Source organism: Nannospalax galili, unplaced genomic scaffold (genome assembly GCF_000622305.1).
Source record: "Nannospalax galili isolate Female #2095 unplaced genomic scaffold, S.galili_v1.0 scaffold54, whole genome shotgun sequence".
Classification (NCBI taxonomy): Eukaryota; Metazoa; Chordata; class Mammalia; order Rodentia; family Spalacidae; genus Nannospalax; species Nannospalax galili.
This window is the reverse complement of record NW_008341028.1, coordinates 5,558,309-5,567,926: the sequence shown is the minus strand read 5'-3', so window position 1 is coordinate 5,567,926 and position 9,618 is coordinate 5,558,309. Positions and strand designations below refer to the sequence as shown.

General features: G+C 45.3%; 1 protein-coding gene across 3 annotated transcripts in view; it reads left to right on the top strand.

Moving 5' to 3' along the window:
- The window catches only part of Parp16 (poly(ADP-ribose) polymerase family member 16), a 23,972-nt gene extending 14,843 nt beyond the window's left edge, over positions 1–9,129 (top strand). For 2 of the 3 annotated variants that reach the window (XM_008836314.3, XM_029564994.1), the window contains 4 exons: positions 893–1,099; positions 3,645–3,816; positions 5,207–5,348; positions 7,697–9,129. In XM_008836314.3, the coding sequence (XP_008834536.1) occupies positions 893–1,099; positions 3,645–3,816; positions 5,207–5,348; positions 7,697–7,832 (657 nt within the window). In that variant the 3' untranslated portion in view covers positions 7,833–9,129. The remainder of the gene's footprint in view (positions 1–892; positions 1,100–3,644; positions 3,817–5,206; positions 5,349–7,696) is intronic. The other variant, XM_029564995.1, reaches the window with a different exon arrangement.
- The last annotated feature ends 489 nt before the right edge of the window (positions 9,130–9,618 follow it).

Here is a 9,618-nt window from a genome sequence, read left to right as displayed (position 1 = left end):
GAAGATAGTTGGGCGTGGTGGCACATGCCTTTAATCCCAGCACTCAGGAGGCAGAGGCAGGCAGATCTCTGTGAGTTCAAGGCCAGCCTGGTCTACATAGTGAGTTCCAGGACAGCTGGGGCTACAGAGAGACCCTATCTCAAAAAGAACAAAAAGAAAAAAAGGTGGATGATGGAAAGCAAATGGGAAATTATAAGTGTTGTTATTGTTTTGATTTTGGAGACAGGGTCTTGCTCTAACCCAGGCTGGCTCAGAACTTACCATCTTCTTGCCTCAACCTCCTGAATGTTGGATTACAGGTATGGGCTACCATCTCCAGCCTGGAATGTGTTAGGAACATTAGAAGTATTTCTGAGCCAGGTGCGGTGTTGCATACCTGTAATCTCAGCACTTAGGAGGTGGAAGTTGGAGGGTCAGAAATTTGAGCCCAGCCTGGGTACGTGAGATATTGTCCTAAAAGCTGAAGGAAAAAAAAGATCTTCTGGTTAGGGTCAGCTCATGCTTTTCAACCTAGTGGAAAATGTCTTTAGAGGAAAGCAGTCTTGATCTGTAATATGCTTTGAGTTTGATTATAAATTAATGTCTCTAGAATTATGAAACTGATTATTCTAATAGAGCCAATGGGACCCCCCCAGACTTTAGGGGGTCTTTTTGTCTGCCTTCCTCTCCCCTTCCCTTCTTTCCCTCTCTTGTTGAACTAGGCTCTCTTTGAATTTGATATATAGCTGAAGATGACCTTGAACTCCTGGTCTTACTGTGTCTACCTCACAAATACGGGGATTGCAGACCTGTGCCACCATGCTGGCAATTAGAAGACATTTTTGCAGCATATTTTACTGGTGTCGCAAAGAAAATTGTGACTCCCTTCATGTTTTGCCTTCATATTTTCAAGTTTGAAAAGATTCAGCAGCTGACTGGTGCTCCTCACACGCCTGTCCCCACCCCAGACTTCTTGTTTGAAATTGAGTACTTTGACCCAGCCAATGCCAAATTTTATGAGACCAAAGGAGAACGAGACCTAATCTACGCCTTCCATGGTAGCCGCCTAGAAAACTTTCATTCCATCATCCACAATGGCCTGCACTGCCACCTGAACAAGGTGGGCTGGGGCACCTTGCTGATATTGTGGACCATGGTGGGGTGGGGGAGGTGCTTGGTGGAGAGTGGAATATGAGTGGGTGGGATTACTGAGGCCATGGCATTCAGAGAGTGGTTCACAAACTACTACCAACACCATAATCTGGGGAACCTGGGAAAATGCAAAATTGTAACCCACATTTGACCTTCTGAATCTTGAGACCACTTACATTTAAAATATTTTTCTAACAATTTATTTATATATTTTTTATGTATATGAATGTTTGCCTACATGCATGTAAGTGCACCTGTGTTGTGCAATGCCCAAAGAGACCAGAAGAGAGCAACAGATCCTTGGAGCTAGAGTTATGGACAGTTATTAGCCACCATGTAGGTGCCGGCAACTGAATCTGAGTCCCTGCAAGAGCAGCCAGTGCTCTTAACTGCTGAGCCATCTCTCCAACCCCAGAACCCACACTTTAATAAGCTCCCCCAGTGACCCATTAGCACACTGAACTTTGAGAAATACATCAAGAGGAGGAGGTCCTTTCCTCCCTTCCTGAACTGTTTTTCCCCTCAGTCTTAGGACTCAGTTGTATCAACCACCCCCTCTCTGCTAGTACTTATTCTCCCCCTCAGGAAGGTGTAGGAGGAAGATCATAGATGGGGGCTGAACAGACTTGGCAGCTCTGGGCAAAGGGACTTAAGCTGTGTGAGCCTCAGTTTCCCCTTCTATAGCTCAGGTGTCCATGACCCTCTTAGCATATGAGAAGATTGGAATGGCTTGAGTGTACAAAGGCTTCTCTATGTACTAAGCACTAATGGAAGCAGTAGCTGCTCTTATAGGCCAGTGGAGAGTGCATCTGAGGTAGTGGGGGGTGCAGTGGGCTGTTGTCCCCTGGTGGAGCAGTGTCTGCCTTGTCTGGAATGGGTTGATATAGCCCCGAGGCTAGAGAAGCCTGTTCCAACCCTGTTGTGTCTGATCAGTGCTGATGGGTTTTGCTGGGGATGGCCGGCTTGTTTATGCTGGTTCTTAGCTTTCTGTGATAGCCAGGCTGCTGGAATCCAGGGGCCTCCACCTTACCCTGGAGCCTGCCTGGAGAAGTTGCCTGAAGTTATTGTCTCCTACACCATCATTCTAGTGCCCAGACAGTTTGCTGTTTAGGCACATCTAGAAGATCTTTAGTAAATGGAATCAATCCCTGGCCTCCCCTGCTTGGGTTTTCAGTGAGTGGCTTGCTTGTGAAAGCCTGTGTATTAGGAGAACCTGTGAGATTGTTTTCGTGGTGGAGCGACCTAAGCTTCTCTTGTGCCCCCTTCTCTCAGCAGCCTGCTTCAAAGTTTTGAGTCTTGGGAAGGGAGAATACACCAAGGTCTTAAGTAAAGAACTGATGTCAGGGGCCTGTGAAATGGCTCAGAAGTTAATAATGATAGCTTGCTGCCAAGCCTGATGACCTAAGTTTGATTCCCAGGACCCACATGATGGAAGGAGAGAGCCAACTCCCACAAGTTGTCTTCTGACTTCCATACATATGCATCCATGTGCATGCACGTGCGCGCACATACACGTATACTTAATTTTTTTTTAAAGAGAATTTTGATGTGGGATCTTTTCAGAGGATAGCCATTGTTCCTGAAGAAGGCCTGTGTCAACTCTTGAGAACTGAAGACACTGTATTACATGGCAAGGGAGCTTTTCAAAGGCCAAGCATAGGTTTGCTTCATTTGCCCCAAGTTTTACTTAGGAAGGGAACCAACTTAACACCCTTCACCAAGAAGCTGCAGTATAGATTCTTGGACATTTTTTTTTAGCACACACCAACACAAAGTAAAACTTAACCCTGCCCCTCATGTCTCGGTCTCTCATTTGGTCCCAGTGTCTGGTCTAAGAGACTTGTTTCTTTTCCAAGTAATGATTCAGATTACCCTCTAGGGGTGACCCCCTCACTATACAGAGGGTGTAACTTTGCCTTTGCAAGCTCATCATTGTAGTTATGCTTAGTGCATTAATATAACAGGAATTACTCTGTTCGTTACAACAGAAGCATCTGTAATGGAGTGCCCACCCATGGCCACCACTGTCATGTGCCAGGCATCCTGCTCAATGTGTTTTGCTAGGCAAGAAACTGAGCTGTATCCCAAGCCCTATATTGTGTCTTTTAATCCTGGTCCATAAGCTTATGGAGGTGGTGCTGTTATCACCATTTTGTGGATGCAGAAACTGAGACACAGAATTTATGTAATTCACTGGAACATTGAAACTGAAGTCTGTTTGGACTCTCATATCTTTGTTTTTTTTTTCCACTTAGCCTTGATCACAAGATACTGCTGGTTTGCCAGGTTAGGTGGCCAAATCCACAGTCACTTAAAGTGGTGTCAGATGGGAATGTGTTTAGCAATAAGCCCTATAATGATATCATAGGTTATTTGATCCTATTGTCTTACCAGGGATGGGGGAGAAAAGCGTGAAAATTTTTGTGTTTACAACTCTGTTGAAGATAGGCATATGTCATCTTGTGGTTTGAACTCTCTACTCACTTCTTTTCTGTTGGCCTCTACCATTCTAGACATCCTTATTTGGCGAGGGGACCTACCTCACGAGCGACTTGAGCCTGGCCCTCATTTATAGTCCCCACGGCCATGGGTGGCAGCACAGCCTCCTTGGCCCCATCCTTAGCTGTGTGGCTGTGTGTGAGGTCATCGATCATCCAGATGTCAAGTGCCAAACCAAGAAGAAGGGTGAGTGAGTACTTGGCCCAGGCCTGGCTGCAGGTGCTTTCTGTTGGCCCAGGTATCTGGTGGAGGCCTGTTGCATGCTTAGGGATAGAGCAGTGCAGGATAGAGGCTGGCCTTCAAGGAGGGAGATGTCTGCTCAGAGATTGAACAGTTGATGGGAAAAGATCACTGGGAGTCCCAGGTGAGGAGCTGACACAGGAGGGGATGAAGATGAGAGGAAGGCACCACTGTGGTGGGTCCAAGTGGTCAGGGAAGGAGGCAAGATTTGACGAATGGAGGCTGGAGAAATAGATGGCTCAGCCGGTAAGAGCACTTGCTGCTTTTCCAGAGGACCTGAGTTTGTTTCCCATTATCCATGTTGGGCAGCTCACAACTGCCTGTAACTCCAGCTTCAAGGAATCTGACTCCCTCTTCTGCCTCTGCAGGCACTTACACACATGTGGCATTTACTCACATAGACATACACACATTAAAAAAATAAAAAGTTGACAAATGGAAGCACATATGTGAGGTGAGGGCATGATTCCTTGAGGGCTGGAGCTTAATCTTACTTATTCCTGGGTACCTGGCATCAGCAGAGAACCTGGTGTGTACTTGACATCCAATGAGTGTTTGTACAACAAAAGCTAAGGATACTGGGTCCAGACGCTTTGAGCTCCAGTGGCATGTGCTGGAGCCCCCAGGGACTAGGGCATCCGAGGCCATGGACAGCAAGTCCCGGGTTCTTTGGGGAACAGATAACTAGCGGTCAACTTCATTTCTATTGCACTGAGGTGTCCCTTAGACTGTGTGCCCTGTGTCTGCTGCTGGGCCACCCTCCTCCAAGGCAAAGTCATAGGACTGTCTTTCCAGTTTCCAGACTGGCCTGTAGGCTCTATTAAAAAGAGGAGAATTCAGGAAATGGACTGTTCTGGCCTCTAATGTGAAACAACTGGATCCTGAGGAACAGACCCAGGTCTGATTCTACCCTCCCAACCAGACAGCACGAATGTTCGAATTTGTAATTCTTAGCAAGTTTGCACACAGTGACATTGAACATCAAAACAAAACCTTTCAGTCTCTGTGGCCACAAAGCTTTAGCTTTTGTTTGGTAAAGCCTTTTCATGTTATTGAAAGGAAAGGGTTTTTCTTTTTTCTTTCTAAGTTGGGCTGGAGATACAGTTTAGTGGTAGAGTATTTGTCTAGCATGTGCAGGGCCCTGTGTTCGTCCCCAGCACCACACACACACACACATGCACGCACGCACACACAGATGCATTCCTTGGCCTACTGAGCCTTCTGTGCCTTGGGATCACCAGGAATCTTGACTCATTCCTATTCGTAACTTGCTTCTTTAGTTATTGTATTCTCCCTGGTCCTCCTACCCCATAAAGTATGCTTTACTGTCCTTCAGATTCCAAGGAGATTGACCGCAGCAGAGCAAGAATCAAGCATAGTGAAGGGGGAGACATCCCTCCTAAGTACTTTGTGGTCACCAATAACCAGCTTCTGCGAGTGAAATACCTGCTGGTGTATTCGCAGAAGCAGCCTAAGAGGTAAGAAGATATCCCTGTGTAAAGGCCATGAGATGGCTGAGTTCAGGCTTGGTAAAGTGCTTTATGTGCATGAAGTGCTGTGCTGGAGGAGTGGGAGTCAAAGATATGGCCCTGACTCCATTCACATTCACATTCACATTCACATTCACATTCACATTCACATTCACATTCACATTCACATGAAGAAGATAGATTTGGAAACATAAGCATGTTTGAGGGGCTGCATGAAGTCAAACCAGGGGCCCTTAGGTGGATGATCATAGTCTGATATCCATTGATGAGACTAAACCTAGAGTCAGGGGACTAGACAGTGACTAAGGCTCTGCAGCTCAGCTCAGTCATTTCCCACAGTGACTTTCTATGGATGTCAGATGCTTCATGTTAATTAGTTCTCTGGTGAGCATTGAGATTAGGGATATAGCTCAGTGGTAGAGTGCTTGCTTAGCATACATGAGACCCTAGGTTCAATCCCTAGCATTGCAGAAGATGTAAAATAAATGAATAAAACAAGAATGTTGGATCCAGTGGCAGATGAGGGCCTTATCTCTGGAGAACCACAGAGGAGACCTCATCCCATCTCAGTAGTCTGGTGGTGGGAGGATGTGCAGGATCCTAGGGATGAAGTAGTCACTCTGTGACCACGTGACATTTTTGGTGTGTTGTAGAGCTTGTGCAGATCCACAGTAAACAGGTATGATAGGAAAAGGGGTTATATTTAATGTGTGTCTGTGTGTGTATAGTATATATGTACAGGTGCACTTGCCCTGGGAGGCCAGAAGGTGTCAGATCCCCTGGAGCTGGCGTTATGGGCAATTGTGAGTGATCCTATGTGGGTGCTGGGAACCTAACTCTATTCCTCTGGAAGAGCAGCAAGCTCTCTTAACCACTGAGCCATCTCTCTAGCCCCATGTCACTATGTCTTATACACACCAGTGGTTTCTATGTTTCTGGATTTCATTAACCACTCAAACCCACCTCTGACCCAAATCTGGAAAATCTATACAGGATTTCTGAGTGTGGGGAGATTATTCTTCTGTTTAAAAAATCACGTGGCTTTTTATACGTGACAAAACTGCATTCCCATCCTATTTTTCGCTAGAGTGTGCTTTTAGTGCACACTTGGATTGCTTAGAACACTTTCTAGTCTGTCAAAAAAAGCTTCCCCAGGGCTGGTGATAAGGCTCAGGAAGCAATTGCCACCAAGCCTGATGACCTGAGTTTGATCCCTGGGACCCACATGGTAGAAGGAGAAAACTGACTCTGTAAGTTGTCCTCTGGGCTCCACACATGCACAGACACACACATACACATCAATAAATGTTATTTTATTTATTATTTATTTTTTGGTCTTTTTGAGACAGGGTCTCCTTGTAGCTCCAGCTGTCCTGGAACTCATTATGTAGACCAGGCTGGCCTTAAACTCAAAGAGATCAGCCTGCCTCTGCCTCCCAAGTGCTGGGATTAAAGGTGTGTGTCACCATGCCCTGCAATAAATGTTATTTTAAAAAAGATTTCTCCTGGGGGCTGGAGAGATGGCTCAGCGGTTAAGAACACTGCTTGTTCTTGCAGAAGACCCGGGTTCCAATCCCAGCACCCACGTGGCAGCTAACAACTGTCTGTAACTCCAGTTCCAGGGGATCCGATGGCCTCTTCTGTCCTTGTGGGCATTGCATGACACGGGTGCACTTACCTATATGCAAGCAATACACTCATACACATAAAAATAAAAATAATAAATAATTTCATATGTAAAAAGACCTTTGCTGAGTAACCTGCAGCCATCTGCCCCCAACCCTGAGCCCATCCTTTTATTTTTATTTGCTTATTGATTTAATTAATTAATTTTTATTTTTATGTGTATAAGTATTTTGCCTACATGTATATAAGTGCGCCTGTGGGTGCAATGCCTACAGAGGCCAGAAGAGAGAATCATATCCCCTGGAACTGGAGTTATGGATGGTTATTAGCGGCTGTGTAGATAATCAAACCCAGGTCCTCTGCAAAAGCAGCCAGTGCTCTTAACCACTGAGTCATCTCTAGTCCATACCAAAGTCTTGCTTAAGAAAAGATGGGTTATAAATGGTAAAAGAAGAGTTATAAAAGGGAAGAGTGGAGTGAGCTCATTGCATAGCTGTCTTTGTGCATTTAGAAAATGTTCTGTTGAAAGGCATGTCAGTGCCAGGGCGAACAGCCCCAGATTTCTCCAGCAAAGCAGCATGAAGCTTCACTTTGTGGCTCACACAGAGGATGAAATTCATAATTTTGTGTTCTCTGAGCCAGAACTTGTTGCATACACTTAAAAATGTTTTTCTCGTGTTGCCAACATCGATCTTTCCCCCCTTGGGCAGAGTGTCAAGCCAGCTCTCCTGGTTGTCCAGCCATTGGTTCATGGTCATGATGTCCCTGTATCTGCTGCTACTGCTCATCGTGAGTGTCACCAACTCCTCCACTTTCCATCACTTCTGGAATCGCGTGATGAGATAATCCTCAAGAGCCTGGAGTGGGGGCCACTTACCTGTGTGCCTTATTGGAAGCTTGTTCTCTACCTCCTGTGTCTCACATCCATCCAGGTTGAGTCTGGGGACCAGTTGTAGGGGTAGGAGCACAGGATACTTTTCATATGCCATAAATGCACTGATTGCCTTTGATGATGTACCCAGCCACAGTCCAGACAGTGGGGATCCCTGGTTCCTACTTGTTGGTTTCAGGGCAGTCTCCAGCTGCTTCTTCCTAAACAGCCCTAGGGAGGTGTCTCTTCAGCCACAGCCAAAGGAAAAAGTCCTGCTGCTTTTAAAAGCAAAGGGTCCAAGCTGTCGGTGGTGTGTTTACAATCATTCTGATGGAGGCTGGCCCTTTCTCTGATGCCTTCCAGAAGACAGAACATGTGTAGTGGGGACTGTAAATCATTAGGCGGTTGCCTTGTTTTGACTCGAGACACCCAAGAAAGACAGTTGTGTTTCTCGTAAAAATCAGTGGAATTGTTTGGGGATTCCATCAGCTTTAGTCTGGGAGTGCAAAACATTTTTTAACAGTTTTCTCAAATCAACAAACGGCCTTCTGCTACAGCTGCACCTCCTTTCCTTCTTTACACGCAAGAGAAAGGAGTCACAGGCCAGATAACAAAACATGGACTTATCAACCAGCAACTCAAGTTGGCTTTTTCTAAAAAATTACCAACTGCTGATTACAGCTGAAATAGAACCAATTTTTTTTTTTTTTTTAAATAGCCGTTTGACAAATTAGCCTTTGTGAGCTGAATAAAAGGGGGGAATTTTTAAATCTAGAGCACCAAGCCACAGCTTCTTTCCTGGCTGTGTTTATCAGGAGAGGGATCTGAGCCACAGGTACTCTCTGGTCCTCATTCTCACAAAGCTGCCTTGATTATGGTCTGCCCGCCACAGATACACACTCTAGGCCTTTAGTGGACTGCTGGCTTTCAAAACAGAGGTCTGCCTCAGTAGGCTGCAGATCCATATGGATTGAGCCTCCCTTAGAGAAGTCATATGTAATCTTTGGGACTCAGCCTGCGCTTTAATGTGAAGGAAAAACCTCTGATCACCCAGAGAGCCCCAACTGTGCTGTCCTTGTATTCTTTGCTCCCTCCTTCCTGCTGGGTTCAACCAGGAAAGATCCCTGTTGAATTTGGGGATGAGATTTCCAGAAAGAAGGAGAAAATCATTTTTCTACACTTTGTAAAGTTGTGAAAAAACCCACCATTATGGTTTTTAAATCAAATAGTGGAACATTTAAAAAATAATAAAGATATTTTCCTAAATGCTAAGTTGTCTCTGTGAGTACCTACAGCCTCTACTCAAGTCAGCTGTGTGTACTCAGTTAATAAAAATCTTACCTTTTTTCCTTCTTCAAGGTGGCCATTTGCTGCAGTGTTACCAGGATATCTAATAGGTGGGACTTGTAGTCATTCACCTCAGAAACCTAAGCACCTAGTGTATGCTATGCACAGGAATACAAACAGTTTCAAAGACAAAGCCCCTGCCCCAAGGAGCTGGCAGTGTGACAGTGTGGGACCATGGACAAGCATTTCAGGGGAAGTCTAATCCTATGATGTTATAGTTTTGGGAAATACTTGGCAAAGAGACCTAATGTGGTCTGGGGTCAGGAGCTGATACCTGTAGCAATATAAGATACATTATGTGCACTGATTAATCTTTGGAACAGGGTCTTGTCCACTTTGGGATCTGAAGTCCTAGAGAGTTTAATAGTTTATCCAAGAAATCCAATAGCTTATGGATTTCTCATATCCATCCTG